The following is a 20901-nucleotide window of genomic DNA, read 5'->3' as shown; positions in this document are numbered from 1 at the left end:
CAAGATGGCCACCTTTTCTCATCAAAATCACATTTTAAAACAGCAGTTTTGTACATATAGTAGATTTGTACATACAAATCACATCTATACTGCTGATTGGGAGTTATTGAGCTCCTAGTCAATAAGTCATCTACATTTGATTGAGTTATCAAGTCCTTTCTTTTTTTTAAGGAAAAAAAAAACAAAACCACACAAACCCTAAAAAATTAATTAATATTTGAGTTACCTGGGTTGTGGGGCAGCAACAAGGATAATGTGAGATACAGGTCATGATAAAAACAGAGAAAACATTACTCAACAAGTTTCATGGTTGGAACCACATAGGCACCCTGTGTCGTAACTCTAATCAATATATCTGATGAAATATCATTGCATGTTATGCAGGTTATGAGATTCAAGATGTTTTTCTAATGCTGATCACTTTATATTTTGCTTGACATCTTCATTATTCAGCAGTATTTGCACACCAGAATTTAAGAAACTGTGTGTATCATTAACATATTTATAGACTGTAAATACAGACTTTAATCAAATAATGCTATATCTGACTATTTAGCCATATATGTATACACAATCTTTATTGCAAAACAAAATTCTTCAGCTGCTGACCAAATAACAGCAGGTTCCTCACGTAAGTACTCTGATTAATCAATTTACAAAACTGAGGATTTCAAAGCATTTTAAGAAATACTCCTTTCAATGAAGTAAAATTGGTCTACTTTTACCAAGCATATTCAGTAATCTATTTTCATTATCCAGTCAACTCTGCTAACACATCAGATAATGCAGTTCAGACCAATAACCTGCATTAAAATTGTGTATTTGTTGCCTTTAAACCAGCTGACTTCTATGGAAAATCATTACCTTGGTCTGTTCTCCTTTCAGAAATAATTTCCACAATGACCAACTAATAAATACTGAATAAAGTGTCATTAACAATTGTATTTAAGTTACTTAATTAGAGGAATTATCTAAATGCAAGAATCCATGATAAAATCCTAACAATCCCTAACTTAATGGTTGCAAAACATGATATGATACATTAATGTTGACAGGCTGGATTTTTTTCCCCATCTAATATTAACCAAAGAATCTGAAGGAAGAAAATATTACTTATAAGACTTTTTTTTTGCCTTTACAGTTGGGAAAGAAAGGCAGCAACATTCTGAGGTCAATTCTTGTGACTGGAGATGGGAACTACTTCTTGGGGATTCTATTTATATTGTTCCTTAAAGAAGCCTATGGCACATACTCCCCAAGTCTACGTATCTTGATTAACCTAAAATTAGGATCATCTGAAATTCTGTAGAAGGATGTAGCACTCTTTTGCTTAATGAACCAGACTAGCTGAGCTAACCTAAGGGGCCTCCATGTTCAGAGAAATGTGATTCTTAATAAATCTCTATAAAAATAAATAAGTCAGTAAAGGTCAGCTTTCATCTACAATTTCTCTTAGTTTTGTCAGGCTTATGAGGTATTTCCCCCCCTCCCCCCCCTGCCGATAATAAATAAAGAATATAAAACTTGTATATGAAAAAGAAGAATTCATTTTTCCTCTGATATGGTAACAAAGAGGCAAAAAATCTTTCAATTTATATAATTAATCTTCACCTGTGAAAGCAAGTTTTGTCAAAATGTAAAGTTTTATTCTTTTAAGACATGGATGAAACTCTATTACTGACATTGATATTTATTTTTTTTTTATACCCTTAAGCCCTTACTTACATTGTGAAGTAAGGTGACTGATAAGAATGCAGAGAGGAGATAACAGGATCCAACAGTACTTTCCCCCAGCAGCATGGCCAGGCTAGTATAGACTGTTAATTTCAACTACAGCTGCTCTCTGAACCTCATGAAAACCAGGCTGAAATTGTGCCATTTACTGCCCCCACAACTTCCTGAGGCAGAAGTGATTTTTCTCACAGTAAATCAGTTTATACCTTTCTGGCTACACCAGAATGCAATTTATAGGACAATCTGAAGTCAATTCTCTCATTAGCTAAACCACATGCTTTGAGATGAGACCTGTTAAAATGCTCAAGCACATCCTGAAAATGGCTGTTTGTGTTTACTGAGGCTCCCTTGTCATGTTGATGCCATGCTCTGTAACAAAAAAGAAAACCCATCAATCTATTAATCCTTAAAAACCCAACAAACCAAACAAAACCAAAACAAGAACAAAATCCTAATGAACATTATGGTTCTAGTGTCAAAAAAACAACCTCTCCCCTTCTCTAAATAAAAAATACTCAAAGGTAAATCCATCTGCGTAAATGGAACATAACTATTTGGGAAATACAAAATACCAAGGCAGAACTTTATTGATATCCAACTAACACACTTAATTGTACTTTCATTTTTTTTTATTTTTTAGCAGGGATATTTGTTTTCACAGCATCACAGAAAGTCAGGGGCTAGAAGGAACCTCGAGAGATCATCTAGTCCAACCCCCCTGCCACAGCAGGATCACCTATACGAGGTCACACAGGAACTCATCCAGTGGGTCTTGAATATCTCCAGAGAGGGAGACTCCACAACAGGAGCAGCTCTTGCATGCTTTATGGCTGATAACTGCCAATGTCTATTTCTGACTCACTTCACAGTAAAAGGACAGGAAAGTGTCCCTTACTGCTCTCTGACTACCATGTCATTTGAAGCAACTGGTCAAAAACCTCATCAGTATCTCATGCCAAAAAGTCAAGAAATACCTTTAACAGCAATTGGAACAAAATTAGATGCATTAGCATATAAATTCCTATCTTGGGAAAATAATAAATCAATAATAGTAATGCTGACAAAAAATTAAAACACCTAGAAAAAAATTTCTATAAGCAGGCATCTCTTGTCTCAGAAGGTACTAACCAACAATTCTAAGTTTCTTACCTATTACATTTGCAGTTATGTTATAATGTCATGAACGTAAAGGTGTGGTTTTTTTTTTTTTTGTAGTTATAATGTCATGAATTTAAAGGTTCTTTTCCCTAATGATTGCTTAAAAAAATCAAATTTCAGTTCCAACTATGCATAGCAGCCGAACTCTCTAAACCATAGACTTCCTCCCCTCTTTTGTCATTTCACTTGTTCTCTTTAATTTACAAGGTCTCCTTATTCTAATAATGAATAATCTACATACACTTGGAGCAACAGATTAAAGAAGACATTTTCCATTTCAACTCAGAAGCAGTCCTAATTTTTATAGTCTGACTTAAGGAAAATGAATTATGAAGCAGCACATTTTACATATAAAGGTTGATTCTGTCTTATTTTAATCTTTATCCATCATCTGCAAAATTAGCTTCTAATCACTGAGATACTGTTTAATCTGATGGGGTTTGGTAAGAAGTAACTGGTGGGCTCTTAAGGAGTGCATCAACACTATTGACTTCCCTGATGAAATCCCAATTAGGATAAATAAATATCAACTTAAATAGTTATTTTAAAATGTGAATCAGAAGTTACTTAAAAAATAATTAAAAAATTACAAGCAAAATACACAGGTGTGTTTTCTGCAGCTGAGTAAAAAAAGAAATAAAAAAAGGTAAGATATTTATTACAAATGTTGGAAAGAACAACTTAGGTGTAGAGGAAATCTCATTGTGTTCATGGGATGTCCACATAATCAGGCATTTTTTTCTTGGATTGGTCCATGTATTGAATGTCCACTAGTGGTTCTCTCTGTTCCCTCTTCTTTGCTGGGGAGATTTGCAAAAACAGCTTTCTTTTTTTTTTTCAATATCAAGCATTCTGGTTCTTACAAACTTCTTAACTGATTTGATATTCTCCCCTCTAATACCTCAACTTTTCTTGATAATAAATATATTTGTAAGCATTTTCATCTTTCATAAGCATCTTCAGTTTCTGTTCTTTTTCTCACACCTTTCTATTTGCCAATTTCATGTTAAACAGATCATTATATTTTAGTATCTTAGAGCATTTAGGAAACATTTTACTTCTGAAGCCTTTTGGATCATGCTGCAAACACACATAGGTAAAGCATAATAGTAAAAAGGGCTCCATTAGAATTAGGACGGATTTCTTTTTTGTTGTTGTTTTTAAAGAATGTCAACTTGACAGCTTAGCAGACTCAAGTCTTTTCTTATTGAGAAAAATGAGCAAGGCAATGGAACTCTCAGTATTGCTTCAGCTTTGACCCAAAAAAGAAAAAACTAAAGCTACCTACTCTACCAAAGTAGGTATATGGTACATAAAATCTAAAGTAATTTTCTGTACTTCTTCCCTACATGTTTTCTTCCATATTAAATTTGCCTTCAAAGATACTGGACCAGAAAGTGCTTTCTGAGATCTATGTATATATACATTAACACTCCACAGAGTGCAAAAAAAGGCCATCAGATGGTAAAAACACCATGCAGTCATTAAAAGCTCAAATAGCAAAATTTGTATGCTATTACCTGCATGCAGTTAGATTGTGTGCTCATATGTACATACACACTCTAGCCCTCTCTTTCTATTTGTATGCTGAAATACATTTAAGCACAAAAAGGTGTGTGGATCTCAATAACTTTTAATTTGTACAAAGGATACAGTCCAATTCAGCCCCCATATAACATGGCAAATTCTCCCTCTGCTGTAGTTGCCAGCATGGAACTCCGTGAGTCTGTATTTGTGTGCATGCATGAGTGTGAAGACAAGACGAGAGGAAAAAATGTTGAAATCGATCATTACTACATTAAGCAGGAATCTCATTCACTTTATGGAAATCTAATCTTTCATTTACAGGTTCTTACTCTTCCTACTAAGGAGTAACACAGAGTCACCAGGAAAAAAAAATTGACAATGAAAAAAAGAAAATCAATACTTTTAGTCAGCACGTATCCTTCTTTCGCTAAGTGACAATCTGTTCTATGTCACGTCTTGGCCAGCAGTAAGAATATCTTGGTGCTTTACACACCTCACTGCGTGGGTCCTACCCCACTACATCAGCACTATTAATGCAATATATCTGTCAAGGCTTATTAAAATTCTTTTTGATGTGTATCTTGGCTCATAAACCTCCACACTGTGTTGATATTGCCTAAGGGAATGTCCTTGTAGCACTGAATCTCTGCAGATGGGATGATAAAAGAGAAATGTTCAAAACTTAAAAAGTTCAGTCTCTAGCAGAGCTTTCTCTTGCAACACCTCTCTTGCACAGTGTTTTGTGTTGTCACTTGGTAGTTATTGTTCACAAAATGGCTTACAGAACATTTTAACTGATAGAGAAAAAACTTTCTTGCAGATAAATAATTGATGGATGAAAAACAGATTATGAATCTCAACCCATTTTCACAGATGCACTCTTCTAAGTGCTTTGTATACGTGTTGTGCCTTTTCCAGTCCTCAGGTAGCAAAGAAACCCTGGCACCCAGTTCACTCAGTAGAGTGAGCAAGAATTTGCCAAGCCAATTTGAGAAGTGATTTTTTTCTTCTTCGTGTATGCAATTTCTTCTGCTTTTCTATTTGTAATGAATTGCCACAGGGTACAGGAATTGCCCTTAGGGACTGTGAATATTGTGCTCCCCAGCTCGGAACACATCTCTCAAGTGCTATACCTCCAGAACCATGTTAAACCTTTACAGTGTATTTAAATTAAATCACAGGGCTTAAACTTCACTGATGATGATTTAATGTGAACTTAACTACACATCCTGATAGTCTACAAACATTTTACTTATGTTAATTCGTAGTTAACTGTTCTTATGCCTTTATATGGTCATTTTTTGATATAAAATCTGTTATTCCAACTAAATTTCCTCAGCAATAGTTTTCCATCAGTAAGTTCTTGAATTTCCCTGTAAAGGACTTTGCCTTAATAAGCTTTGTTTCCTACCTGATTTTATACAGATTTGAACAATCAGACCCTAATCAAGTTCAAATTGAAGTCAAAGGCTAAGGTACTTCTTACTGTTTCAGGATGGAAAGTCTGAGGAGGCAGATGGAGACACAGACTGAATCTTAAGTAAGGAATTAACTTTTACATATAAAAATATACTGCTATAGGTACATTCACAGTGTTTCAGTACTAACCTAAGTCTGGAAGATACTTCTCTCAGAAGCAGTTTTGAGAAATCAGACTAAAGGTAAAATACAGCCATAGGCTTCTTTCTTTGGGGTCATCCCAGCCACTTCAGGTTTAACATTCACCTTTTCTGCCCTACTCCTCCCCCTTAAAAAAAAAAATAATAACATTTGTTTTACAAAATATTTTCTCAAATTTTGGACACTTTAAAAACATTTCTGTAATTATACATACAAAACTGTAAAGTAAAAAGGAGGCAAAAGCGAATGGACAGTAAAAAAGATTGGCAGCCAAGTTCCTCTGATAGGTTTAGAGTTCCCAGAACAGAAATTAATCAGCAAACACTGTTCACCCACCATTTTAACTCTGATTTAAGCGAAAACCTGAAGTACATTCATTTCCAGTTGATAGATTCTATCTTACTTTTAAATGCTGAATGCTACATAAAATGAATTATGTAGCAACAAGAAAGTTGCATTGAATTAAGATATTCCTAAGGAAAAAAAATTAATTTGAGGGTGACAGAGCACTGGAACAGGCTGGACACTGAGGTCATGCAGACTCCTTCTCTGAAAATCCACAAAACCTGCTTCGATGTGATCTTGTGCAACCTGCTCTAGGTGAACTTGTTTTAGCAGAGGCATTGGACTAGATGATCCCCAGTGATCCCTTCTAATCTCTACCATTCTGTGATTCTGTGCTTTTTCTAACTTCACACATATGTCCAGGAAGCATCCTGAGGACTCACAAAAGATTTTGAGGATCGGTGTGAACGTTTCTGACAGTGGTTCATCTTGTGCCTTCTGTTTCTATATGCTTTTCTTGAAAAGGAGATGTGCATTGATCCTTACAAAGAGATGTGTGATGATGAAAAATACACATGTGCTTTTCTAAAAGACTGCATCTTATGCATGATGGATAGGTTGCTGGGATCTCTCTGAACTTTTTTCCATTCAGTCTTCCTATGCTCTATATGGTTGCAGGTTACTTCTTTGAGGTTAATTTAAGATCTCCAAGATTAAAGGTCACAGTGTGCCTTGAATTGTCTCTCTGCTGGATTTCAAACTGATCATTAAAATAGCCTCCCTTTATCCGAAGAAAATGTCAGTGTAAATTCTCCCAGACCTGAGCCATTTGATTTCGTACAGCCTAGGTGTCACTAATCAAAGTTGGTCAATTATTGCATTCCCTAGATAGAGAAGATAAAGTGCTTAGATCAACATGCATTCACTTGTTTTGGGTCATGTCTCACAACCAGGGTTGTTAACAGCTGCCACAATGTGCCTTAACATCACAGTAAACGGCAGTACTATTGACCAGGCAAACTGCTGAAGAGAAGAATGCAGTTTGCAATGTCTCTCTTTTACTTAAACACTGAAGGTTACTTTTGTGAAATTCAGATCCATATCTTTGGTGGCTCATGCTTCCTTCTACCAACTGGATACATAAAACTTCCCTCTGAAACAGAACAATTAGACCAGTGTATTCTGTTGTGGAGAAAAACACTGATGCTTTGGCATAACAATTCATCATGCAGAGCACTTAGAAAATGTGAATCAAGGGTACTAGCCATGCTTAGCTTTGTCGGCTTGCCAGATACTGCCTTATACACAGACTTGCTTTTGAATCCACGTGAATGAAAGAATCATGAGATGAAAACACAAAAGCTAAGTGTAGATGCGATTCTGTTGCTTGGTGATACTGATAATCATGCAAGCAGGAGTGAAGTGGGGAGTCTGTACACACTTCCTGGATAAATCCAGTAATTTCTCCAGTGGTGTTTTCATGTAACATTGATAAGACTTCTGAAATCAAAGACCAGAAGCCAAACTTGCACATTACCAAGGCAGACCTGAACATCTAAACAACTCTGGCAGTTTTAAAAGCAAAACCATTTTCAGGAATGTAGAAGCTGCTCACAGGCTAAAACTGCACAGAGGTGTTAGGGAAAGGCAAGACCTTGCATGCCAGATGCCAAAGGATGGCAAACCATCAGGAAGGTTTACCAGGAATCTCTTGTATTAAAATCCTCTCTCTTATACACTTATCTTCTGCTCTTGGACATGTAATCATGACAGATGTGTATAGCCGCGGTCAACTAAATCCTCCTAATCTTATTCAGAGCTCTACTTTTCCACTGTTTTGTCTGGTACACGAATTATTCCTAAGAGCTTTTCTTTTTTTTTTTTTTTTTTTGAAAAAAAATAAAGAAGAAAGAAAGAAAAAGGAGGAGGAGGATTGGCTAGTTTGTGGCATAAAAAAACTCCCATTAGAAGCAGACACAAGGGAATGGGGATAAGATGACCAGAAATGTTATTTTTTCTAACAATGAAACACTTCATTTTGTATCCCCATGTTCATACCATTTTTCTTATGTTTGAGACTATGTAGCCAACTGTCACTGACCTTTTAACTGAGAATTGAACTTAGAACCACAACTTTGATTTCGGGCTTCATTAGAGTCTCAAAGAAATCTGACCTTTTCAAAGTGTTGCTGATGACTTTGCTGGCTATGACACTTAGGCAGGTATACATTTAAATGCCAGTTAGTATTCCTGGTGAGTTTTAGGTATATTTGGTATTTTCTTGACTAATGTTTCTGTAGAAGCCTGAAGACCAAAGAACCTATTGCTTTCATGCTTCTGGCTCACAGGAGAAATAAAATTAATTGCTTTTATCAAATTGTAAGTGGAAAACAGTGCTTCCATAGACTGCCTTTGAAACAGGATTAAGACAATCTATGAAAAGAGTAATTCTAAGAAGTCAGCATGTTGTAAGATGATATAGATCTCCTTGCATTGCTCAGCATCAGATGTTTTTAATCTTCCTATTTCCTTTTGATTCTTCTAAATTTTCTTTTACTGTCCTGTGCTAAAACAGCACAAGTGCAAAATGTACTCTAAGATTAATAACAGAAGAGTAAATCTATCAAGGTCATCAAGCTCCTAAGTGAGCTTTGCTTCTTCACCGTTACTGTTGTTATGACTTGGCTGTGTATCATGACATGTGTTAGGATAACTCCTTTGCTCTAGGAACTCCTCTGAAAAAGCTCCATATTTTCTCTTTACATTGCTTCTACAGGTGCCACACGACATCAGCATCTTTCATAGGTAGAAAATACAACTGGTACGAAAATCTTGAATAATTGTATGCAGAATGTGCTTTTCTGCAATCCTGAAGTAAACCTTGATTTGAATAACTGTTTTTCTAATATGTCATGACAGTGTTTAACGACATTGTTAAACTAAAATACATTAATTTTGGTTCTCGATGTGTATATGAAGCTGAATTTAAGGTAATTTTCTGTGCCATAGGCATTAAAAAAAAAAGGCACAAACTGAGCAAAAGCAGTGCAATCATGAATTCTTTGCATATGAATGATACAAAGAATCCAGGAAGACAGGACTACTGCAAATTTTGACATGTGAAGTGGTATACAGTAGGAACAAACCAGGTTGACAGACCTTCTTAAGGGATACTGAGCAAGACAGAACGTCTTATTGAGCAGTATGAATCAGTTAAATGTAAGTTATTAAGATCAATTTAAATCTAGATGAATGAAATGTAAGGAGCTAAGAAATGGAGAGGCCAGTCTGGATTATATCTGACAGTTCTATCTGATAGGTCATGGACTATAGCTTTTGCAGGCCTGCAGACCTTTTGCCTCCATTCTTTTGGTGGAGTAATTCTAGGCCTTTTCTCCTGAGGTGCTCTCTGGGACAGCTGATGTTTTGGTGCACTTAGAGTGGAAAACACATCAGTGCACCTGCAGGAAGTCTAGGGGATATGGAATGGCATCTGACGTGTCTGCAAATTAATTAGAGTGGTCTATATTTCTTTTCTTTTGCAGGAAAAATTTCCTGCAAAACTGAACCTCAATTCAAAGGATACTCCCCACAAAGCAGTCCATGTCACAGACATCTCTGAGCCCTGAAACTTCCCTACTTGGAAAATCCATGGGTTCCTTGCCCAAGGAACACCAAGGAGGAACACCAAGGGACAGGAAGAGGAAAAAAAGACTAGCTCTTGGAAAGATATATGTTCATTCAGTTAAAACTCAAAGAATTAATGACTTGAAAAACCTTAAAATAATAGACACAGAAGCAAATCATAAAAGCTATGCTTGCTCAGCTGGGTAGTTCCTAAACTAACAGTTTGAACTAAGGATTAAAATTTAGCAAAAGCCATAGCTCTTTTTAGATCTCCTTTCCCTCTGTGATTTGAACAAGCCAAATCTCTTCAGCCAATGAAGTAAAAATATACAGGACACGTAGCTCTTTATCTGTCACACCCCACAAATCACATTTTCCAGCATTCAAGTACTATTCGTTTTGGCTTTTAATTACCTGACTTATCAGCATGTCATATTTCTCTCCCTGTTCCTGCAATAATTACATTCTGAGTCAGTGTGACATTCAATATTGACCTTTATTTATGGCTCTCACAAACTGTCCAATGTTTATTTATAAACCATGAAAAGCAGAGTTTGTAAGAATATTGATTCAGTATATTAGAAAAGCAGTAGCATAGCATTCTGTGAGTAGAAGTAATCATAGGCAATTACTAAAGACTGCTTTTCACTACTGATCTTGGGTTTAACCTTATAATTGTATTACTGAATTTGTTTCACTTTGCCTATATATCACCAGGTTCCTAATAAGAAGTCTGATATTAACATAATTTAATAATATTCAGGGGAAAAATGGTTTTAATTGGTTTAAAAAGACAGAGACATATAGTCTCTGCCACACAATCAGAAAAGTATTGCAACAACCTTTTTTATTTTGCAATAAATGATAATTAATATTTAAATGCATTAATGAAACAAGTTCTCAGTGGCTGGGTCACAAATCTTTGATGCTTATGCCACTAACACAATCACTAACTGCTCCAAATGATGCCCTTGAGCTAAGCTTCACTTTACTCCTCGTATAAAAACTACATTCATTGCCAGTAGCATGAATTTGTAAGTGTGAAAGGCAAAGTCAAACTGAGAACAACTCTTCTTGTCCTTATCCCGGTATATAATGGGAAGAAAGTGGGCAAATTTAGAGAAATAACACAAACCACAAACAGCTAAGCTCAGAGAAAAACAAAATTAGCAAGCAATAATTAAACTCTTAGGCCTATGTAAACAAAAGGCCTCTGCACTGCCTGGTGAGTCAGGCAGCATAGAGTTGGTGGAGATGTAGCTGCCTGCCTGGGATTGATTTAGAGCTCTTCAGCAGCAGTTGGGTATTGACAGCTAGCTAACATTTGTCTGGACCTGAGCAAAACCTTCGACACTATCCCACACCACATCCTGGTCTCCAAACTGGTGACACATGGGTTTGATGGGTGGACCACAAGATGGATAAAGAACTGGCTTGATGGCTGTACCCAAAGAGTGGCTGTCAATGGCTCCATGTCCAAGTGGAGGCCAGTGACAAGTGGAGTCCCTCAGGGCTCAGTCCTGGGACCAGTCTTGTTCAACATCTTTGTTGGTGTTACGGACAGTGGCATTGAGTGCACCCTCAGCAAGTTTGCTGATGACACCAAGCTGTGTGGTGCAGCAGACTCGCTGGAGGGAAGGGATGCCATCCAGAGGGACCTTGACAGGCTGGAGAGGTGGGCACAAGCCAACCTCATGAGGTTCAACAAGACCAAGTGCAGGGTCCTGCATCTGGGTTGAGGCAATCCCAAGCACAAATACAGGCTGGGCAGTGACTGGCTGGAAGCAACCCTGAGGAGAGGGACTTGGGGGTGCTGGTGGATGAGAAGCTCAACATGAGCTGTCAATGTGCACTTGCAGCCCAGAAAGCCAACCAGATCCTGGGCTGCATCAAGAGAAGTGTGGCCAGCAGGTCAAGGGAGGTGATTCTCCTCCTCTACTCTGCTCTGGTGAGACCCCACCTGGAGTACTGCATCCAGTTCTGGAGCCCCTATTACAAGAGGGATATGGACATGCTGGAACGTGTCCAGAGAAGGGCCATGAGGATGATCAGAGGGCTGGAGCACCTCTCCTATTAGGACAGACTGAAAGAGTTGGGGCAGTTCAATCTGGAGAAGAGAAGGCTCCGAGGTGACCTTATTGTGGCCTTCCAGTATCTGAAGGGGGCCTACAGGAAAGCTGGGGAGGGACTTTTTGGGATATCAGGGAGTGATAGGACTAGGGGGCATGGAATGAAGCTGGAATTGGGGAGATTCAGGCTGGACGTGAGGAAGAAGTTCTTCACCATGAGAGTGGTGAGAGCCTGGAATGGGTTGTCCAGGGAGGTGGTTGAGGCCCCATCCCTGGAGGTGTTTAAGGCCAGGCTGGATGAGGCTCTGGCCAGCCTGATCCAGTGTGAGGTGTCCCTGCCGATGGCAGGGGGGTTGGAACTAGATGATCCTTGTGGTCCCTTCCAACCCTGACTGATTCTATGATTCTATGATTCTAACTCTGGTTTCAGACAGGATTGACCAGTCATACATATGTTTTTTAAATTTTTTTTTCCTACTAAACTCACATATTCTCAATATGAATTTACCCAGGTTAAAAAGTAAAATCAACACAAGTCAGGCTTGAGAAATTATGCTCATGAAATATTAAAAAAAAATACTTTTTCTCTCTTGTTTTATGTAACTTGCGATGAAAAATATATGGGAGATAAATGCCCCCGAGAAATTTTTTTTTTTTGAGTGGAAGGCTATCCCAACAGAAGAACACCCTGTAACAGAAACTACTGCCTGTAGCAACTAGGACAGTATTTTGGGAAGATCTGCATCCAGTTAGAGATTTGAAATATTCTTTGTTTCAGTCCTAATCTTTTCTTGGGAACTACTTCTGCTTTCTACATATGTTTGGAACAGAATTCTTCCTTATTTATTGGAAAAAATTCTTCAGTACAACAAACTTTGTAATTGTTTTAACTGAGTTATGAATATATTTGGGAAAATTATTTCAAGAATCATAAGCTCCTAGAAGTCATAAAGACCCTCCCCTTTTTAATTTTTAGTTGCTTTATCCTGCCTATTTGTTTTTCTGCTTGCATTTTCTACCACTCAGTGACAGTTCAAAGACAGTACTGTGATCACTGAGAATGTTTTGTTGGGAGTCAGAGAGAATAATTTAGCAGTATTTTCTTGTAAAGTATCCAGAACTCAGACATAGTAAAAGATTAACATGAAAAATATGCATATGTGTTTTTTTTCCACATCATTGAGAATCACAGCTGGCAGCAACTTCAGAAATATTTTCTGGAGCTTCTTCAGTTTAACACTAAATACAAAAACCAGAGCTTTATAGGAAGGTTTAGGTTTTGGGGCTTTTTTTTTTGGTGTGAGTCTTTTTTTTTTTTAATTGTTTTTGTTGGGGTTTTGGTTGGTTGGTTGTTTTTGTGGTTTTTTTGTTTGCTTGGTTGTGGCTCTGGTTTGGGGTTGTTTTTGTGTGTGTGTGTTCCTTTTTCTCCAGGAAAAAAACTGAGAAAAACAAAATACATTAAAAAAATTGATATTTCAATATTCTCTGCTTTATGGGGGAAAAGAAAAGGCTAGCACATTTTTTTTCCCTAAAAAATGGTAACAGAAAGCAGAAAAGCCTATTCTACAGGTTTTTAGGATCTGACAAATGAGTGGAAAACAGCTGTGATAAAATTACCAATTATGTCTGAGACCGTAGCTCAAAAAGTCCATAAACATCTACTAGCTATAGCTTAAGAAAGTATATCAGGTAAGAAGATTTGCTCCTGTACTGACCTTAAAACTGCTGGGCATTGAGGTAAAATCAACTAAACAGACTGTTGGTGTGCCCCAAATGGCACTACTTATATACTGAGTATTACATATTGAGTATTACATATTGAAGTAGCATCAGCAGAATTTCAGAATGGACATTATGAAAAGGTCTTTCACTGAGAGGGTGGTTGATCCCTGGAACAAAATCCCCAGGAAGATGATCAGGGCCACAAGCTTGTCAGATTTGAAGTTGTGTCTAGACAAAATCACATGGCTTAGTTTTAGATACTTCTGCAATGAGCAGCAAGAAATTTGACTTGGGATTATGAAAATACTGTTCAACTAAAGCTGCACAACTTCAGATAGACAGAATGTAACTATGTCCTCTTACAACTGAAACATAATACTAGAAAAAACTAACCAAAAAGACATGTCCTAACCACCCTCCCTCCCCATTTACATAAATGGGGTCTATCTAAATCGTAATCTCACTCACACAAGCAGATTGCAAAGCACTATTGTAAGAAGAAAATTACTGTGGTATGCCTTGCCTACTTTGAATGTGTTTCAGTGCATAGTCATTGGAAAGAGAAGGGACAACAGCTCCTTTGCAAAGAATAAACTGACTGCAATGACTTTAGTCGGTACTAACATTACAACCCCCAGAAGAGAAATCTGCAGAAAAGATGTATCCCTGACATCAGATAGGGAACAATTCCTTCTGAGTGTGTGACCCATCAAGTCCTTTACAGAAATGAGCTAGAAGAGGCTGACAAGGTAAATTAAAGGCCCAAAGGGGATGTTATTGCTGACTTTCTCATTAATAAATCTTCTCACAGTGTTTAAGGTATAGGCTTAACATTTTTCCATGTGGGTGGTCTTTGGCAGTGGCAGTTTGGTGAGATAACAGGTTCACAAATAGAAAACAAAAAATCTTTTTAGCACATGATGTTGCAGTTAGGACATGTCCCCTCTACCCAGCCACTGTAGACAATGGACAAAGATTTCTGTAAAAGAATCACCATGGTTCTTCTTTATATTTTCTCTCTCTTTTTTATTTTTATTGTTCTTTTCATTTCTCTTGACTTACTCAGACGTGGCATTCTTATCACAGCATCTCTCAATATTAGAGTACAATGAATATTAAATCTGTTTTGAATCTGGATGACTTCCAAAAGAGCAACAAAAAATATTTACCTGTCACTCTTTTGGTTACAAAATTGTGTGCTAACTCTAAGGAACATTTGTAGGCTTTAAAAATGGTGTTTGAAGAAAAGAATTTGTCACTTTCTAGAGTGGTTAGACCAGCATAAATACCCACAGTTATGATATGGTCATGAAACCTTGGATCTCAGAGTAACTACAGTCTTTCCATGAGATTTTTATTAACCCTGAACATTTCATGTTACTTGAGGATCTTCACATCTGTTTCACCAAGGCTGCATATGGCACAAGGCCCCTAAACCCAGCAATCATTTACTATTTCCTGTGGGTATGAATACAGATACTGAGACTTCAATGGTAAAGCCAGCCCTTCAATTAAAGGATATTCTATGCTTAAGCAAAAACGTTCATTTCATTAATCTTTTAATGGGATCACAGGATAAAAGTCCTAAAGATGTGTGGCTAGCAGGTTGGAGGAGGTGATTTTATGGTCCTCTACTCCTCTCTGTTGAGACCTCACCTGAAGTACTGTGTCCAGCACTGGAGTTTCAGGACAAGAAGGACATGAACCTGTTGGAGTGGGTCCAGAAGAGGATGAAACACTTCTCCTATGAAGAAAGGCTGAGAGAGTTTGGGTTTTTTTCATCTCAGAGAAGAGAACACTTTGGGGGAGAACTTATTGCACTCTTTAAGTACATAAAGGGAGCGTATAAGAAAGATGTTAACAAAGTTTTCAGCATGACCTGTTATGACAAGACAAGGGGTAATGGCTTTAAACTAAAAGAGGGTAAATATAATTTAATTATTTTTACAATGAGCATGGTGAAATACTGAAACAGGTTGCTCAGAGAGGTGATAGATGCTTCATCCCTGGAAACATTTAAAGTCATATTGGATGGGGCTCTGAGCAACTTGATCTAGTTAAAGATGTCCCTGATCACTGCAGGAAGGTTGGATTAGATGACCTTTAAAGGTCACTTTCACCTCAAACTATTCTATGATTCTATGATTCTATGAGAATTTGAATTGAAGTGTGCTCAGGAGATCTCTAGTCCAACATGCTTCTCAAAGCTGGATCCGTTCTGAGCTCAGACCAGCATGACTTGGTCACTTGAAAGGGCTTTGTACAATAGGACCCCCATGGACACAGCCTGCATATAGGCTCGGTGGGCAACTGATCCACTACTTGATCATCCTCATGGTGAAGCTTCTCCTTATATCACATCTAAACTGACCTTTGTTTCAATTCATGCCTATCATATCTCATCATGTGTCACTGTGAACAGCTTTGCTACTTCTCCTTGATTACCTCCCTACAGGCGTCAGGAGCTGCTTCTAGGTGCCTCTCAACTCACCTCTTTTCCAGGCTGAACAAGCCCCAGTCACACAGCCTGTCCTCACAGGACAAGTAATCCAGGGACCCAAATTGAACATAGTATTCTAGATACTGATAAGAATATCAGTATTTATGTATATATAAAGCAAAGAATCTGTACTGTATCTTGCACCAAAAAACAGATTTCAAAGTGTTACTTTCATGTTAGAAGCAAAAACAAACAAACCAAAACCAAAACCAAACCCCAGAATCATCATTGAGCTATTGTTATCATCCTCAAGTGACACTACAAAAAAGTTCACTTTATGATTGCAGAGTTAGTAGTTATCATTATAAGACCATGTGATAATTTAGTTATCTTGTGATGAACCCTTTTCTTGGAAGGGCTTATGTGCCTAAAACCCAGCATGCGAGATGAAAATATTTCCTGGGTATGTGAGAGAGGAGACAACTGCGCGTTCTGTACAGCCATGTACATACACAGGGAAATGACATCTCAGCAGACAGTTCATACCTTAATCTGTTTGGGATTGACAAACTGCACATCTATTACACGAATTACACAGTTTACTCCCTACAGCTTGATCCAGTCAGTGCACCAGGGCCTAATGCCTACTGGTGACAGCGACATCACTTCTCAGCACTTTCACTTAAAACCCAACCCACTGGCACATCACTGCTCCCCAGGCAAAATCTTCAGCTGCAGAAACATGTGTTCTGCACACTTGGAGGGTAAATAGCCCTATCTGCCCCTGAGCAGATTAGGTGGGATGGGATTTCATGCTGATGCCCTGCCACTGTTCAGAAAGCACTGCAAGAACTGACAGTGCCAGAAAGAGAAGGCAACCCTGCAGCCCAGGAAGGCACTTAGGAGGAAGAGACCTTGGTTCTAGCTGAGTAACCAGGATCATATATTTCATTCACTGACTTTTGAGTACCAAATGACCCTTTTTTCCCATGCAATCTCCTACACATCAAATCAAGCTCTCACTTGAGGACTACCTCTCTGGCTTCATGGCTTCTGTATTTGTAATTGAAAAATATCACATAATACAGGATAAAAAGTCTCATCTTTTGAGCACTTGAATTGCAGTCTACTGTACAATATATTGGCTCTACCTTTACCTCACCTTTTGCTGTGGTTTAAATGAAGAAGGTGAGCCAGTCCTCTTGAGAAAGATCAATGTATTAGACTTGCAAATGCAGGAAAGTGTTGCATAAGGCAATTATCAAAATCACGCATGCACTTATTGTTCATAAGTGAGTATTTGGGAACTTTTAAGCAGAACTCACTCCGGCAATTCGGAATTCAGAACAAAGTTAAGGCCCAGACACACTAAGAGGACTGTGAAGTAGCCAGATCACAAAGCAAGAATCTAGTTGGAACAGCAATTCAGAAAACTATACCTGAGTTTAAAACACTGTATAAGAAAAAGTAATTCAGGCACATTTCTGGAATCCAAATAGGCTATTTTTGTGTGCTTTTTTTTTCTTACTTAGCTTTAATTATGTGAAACCCTCAAGGACTGTAATAGTCACAAATATTTGCATAGATAAATAATTAAAACTAAAATAAATGTGAGTCAAACTGTCCTTTGGGAAAGCTCAAGCTCCAGAGATGTCACTATTTGTCTATTTTCTCATCAAAATGACTAGACATTTCTAACAAAATCCATCACCCGGTTGCATGATGAATGAATGTTGTGAGGGCTGTACTGTCCTAATGAACAGCAGCACAAATCTGCTTGAAACATTCACATTCTGTCATAATCATAATCTTTTATATATGTAACCAGTTTTGAATTATTAATGACACTCGCTACCATGCTATAACATTGATGTATATTGGTATTCCATTCTGTCCTAAGCACAGAGAAATAGTTTCTAGTTAGCATCATGTCAGTATCTCCAGAAAGAATAAAAAACAACTGTTGGCCCTATTTATAACCTTAGTATGGGTATATCAGTAGGCATAAAAGCAACTTAAGAAACAACCCCCTCATATTAAAAAAGAAGTGTATGATGAGTTTTCAATTGTTGAGCAAATTTGAAACAAATTCAAGCCTTAAAATCCCCTGATTTTTAGATTACCTTGGATACTCTGTTTGCAACCTCTCTGCCTACTGTCAGCCCCTGAACAAAGGTCCGTGCAGCAATGAACGCTCTAGTCACTTGAACCTTCAGCTTCCTGGGTACATCTCCAAACGGCTTCAGCTGGTCTGTGTACTTGCTTACACACTCCAAGTAGTCCTCAGAGAAATGGTATTGGGGGTTTATGAGTTGGAACATCCGCTCCAGCAGCCGAGCCCAGAAATCATTGAGCATTTCCTCCAAATTCACATTGCCTCCTGTGTAATATCGCTTCAGCTCTGTGAAGAGGTCCTGGAAAACCTCTGAGTTCTGCATGTACAGCATCCCATATGTCCGGACAAACATGTCATTTAATGATCTTTCCGCGTTCTCCAGAAGCTCTCGGAAAAATTCTGCAGGGAAAACAAGCGAGTGTTAATGGATACATTAGTAAGGTACACTCTTATGTTACCATTAGTCAAGTTTGTTGTTGTTGCCACAGCACTTTACTAGTGAAATTTGTTTATTTGGATAGGAAATAGTTTTATTAGAGGTAAAGAAAAATAGAGTATAACCTGAATTCCCAATACAACCAAGGAGAGAGATGCAGAACCTCTAGTGCTGAACATGAAAAACTCTCTTAAAATAACTTCAGTGAGGGTAGTTTCACTTCTTCCTTGTGTATTATTTGGAGATAAGAACCTCTGTTCCTTGCAATATCTGCAGACAGTACACTAAATCTTCTAAGCTAAAAGCAAAGTCATTAATGTGATGACTTAACTGAAAATCTAATGATTTAAAAATAGCTAGATAATTATAAGCCCCATATTGCTGAAATGCTTGCAATATAGAAGAACAGCATGGAAATAAATCTGAAAACTTATTTGCAAGTGTTCTTAAATAGAACTTGAAAGAGAATGAAGTGGAAATGAGCAGAATCTGTCTTCAAAATATTATGTGCCTAGGTAACGCTAAGAAAATGTTAGGGTTTTCAATAATTTGCTACTCTACTGAAGCACAGTACTAGAGCCCTCTACAAGTTATGTCACTTGCAACTTACTAATTCCAGTCTGTGCTAGCTGTTGGTTTTGGAAGAGCAGACATTATTTTTTTGAAAGGTTTTCAGTCTTCACTGGTTCTGTGCATTTTATCTCTTCAGACCCAAACCATTAAGTATGTCTAAATTTTGGCTTGTGAAATTTATTCTTAGTGGAAACTGAGCCTATGGGATATGGAGGAAATATGTAATCCCCTCTTCTGTTAAGGTCCTTTAACTGCCATACAATGCTTAGGTTTTCCCAAGAAATTCACTAAGCATGTACAGTAGTTCTTTAAACACATCTGACAAAAGTAAACATAGCTTCTCCTGTCTTCCCGCAGGCTCCACTTGTCAATCTTCTTAAACCTCCTTTGGAAAAGAACTGAATGACTGCTGTGGCCTGTAAATAGGGCATTGCAGACAGAAAGGCAGAGATGGCAACACCTCTGGCAAAACATGTCTGTTTGCTGTGATTAATTGATTCACACTGATGCAGGAGTCGTCACACAGCCAATTCTGGGATACCAGATCCTAAATATGTGGTCATTGCTCACAGACAATCCTGCATGTGGCAATTTCAGGGACGTGTTGACTTATAATCTTGGCTAGTGCTACAATGTGAAAGCTTTTTTAACACAGGGATTCACTGTGACTACAGTGACATAAAATTGCAAAATCAATGCAATGCTAAAGTCAAGATAGAAATTAACAAAATGTAAGGAAAAAATCGACACTAAGTCTGGGGATTTACAACCGTGATCAGCAGAAAGCAGAATTCATTGAATGCTGAGGTGTAATCTACAAAGACTTACTAAGAAAAGAGCCTTTTTGGTAGAAATTTTGTAGAGTTACAGTCTTTGATTTTCCAGATAACTACAAAGAAGTTATGAAAATGTATACACAGAAAATTGTGAACACATATGATACATCAAAGCATTTATTAAAGGGAAAATATATTCTAATAAATATATCAATGTCTAAACTGTGCTTTTCTGAAATACTTTATGTAGGAAAAAAGAAAAAAAGAAAAAAACCCAACAAACTCACAAACCCCACAAGCAAAAAGAAAGAAGAAAAAACTCACTCTTGTTATTATTTGTTGTTATATGGAATAATTTGGATTTCTCAACACACAGTCATCTTTGTTGTTTTTCTAAAGTATCCACTAATTCTGACAAAGCTGTTTAAGACAAAAGTAAAACAAAGCTGGTGTTCACTATTAACCCTGACCTGGTGGTATCCTTGATATCTGAATCATCCTGATTGCTGTTTTATATATTCAGCATCTATTCTTCCAAAAACTAACTCTTACTGCCTGTACTGCTGAATACATTTAGCTCTGTAGTCAAAATGACACCAGAGTACTTGGGGCTCAAATTAAAAAGTGTTTTAAGGCTGAAGTCAGGCTTTCAGACCAGTGCAATTGAATGACAACTGGGAAAGGCAATGATGAAATCAGTGAATCCAGGCCCTTCAACTTCTCTCCTGTAAGGATCTGAGTGCTGGGAGGTTGCTGGAAATGATTCACATGCTGGCTTCTCCCAATCCATAGCTATACTGGGAATCTCACTATTTATC

At 37.6% G+C, this 20901-nt stretch overlaps 1 protein-coding gene across 1 annotated transcript in view; it reads right to left on the bottom strand.

The window, feature by feature from the left end:
* The window catches only part of GPC6 (glypican 6), a 774375-nt gene that overhangs the window by 324492 nt on the left and 428982 nt on the right, over window positions 1–20901 (bottom strand). Inside the window, exon 3 of the mRNA XM_054384418.1 lies at window positions 18306–18697. Within this exon, the coding sequence (XP_054240393.1) occupies window positions 18306–18697 (392 nt within the window). The remainder of the gene's footprint in view (window positions 1–18305; window positions 18698–20901) is intronic.

Source organism: Indicator indicator, chromosome 1, assembly GCF_027791375.1.
Source record: "Indicator indicator isolate 239-I01 chromosome 1, UM_Iind_1.1, whole genome shotgun sequence".
In the NCBI taxonomy this organism is placed as follows: domain Eukaryota; kingdom Metazoa; phylum Chordata; class Aves; order Piciformes; family Indicatoridae; genus Indicator; species Indicator indicator.
The sequence above is the reverse complement of the archived record's forward strand: the minus strand, read 5'-3'. Positions and strand labels throughout refer to the sequence as shown.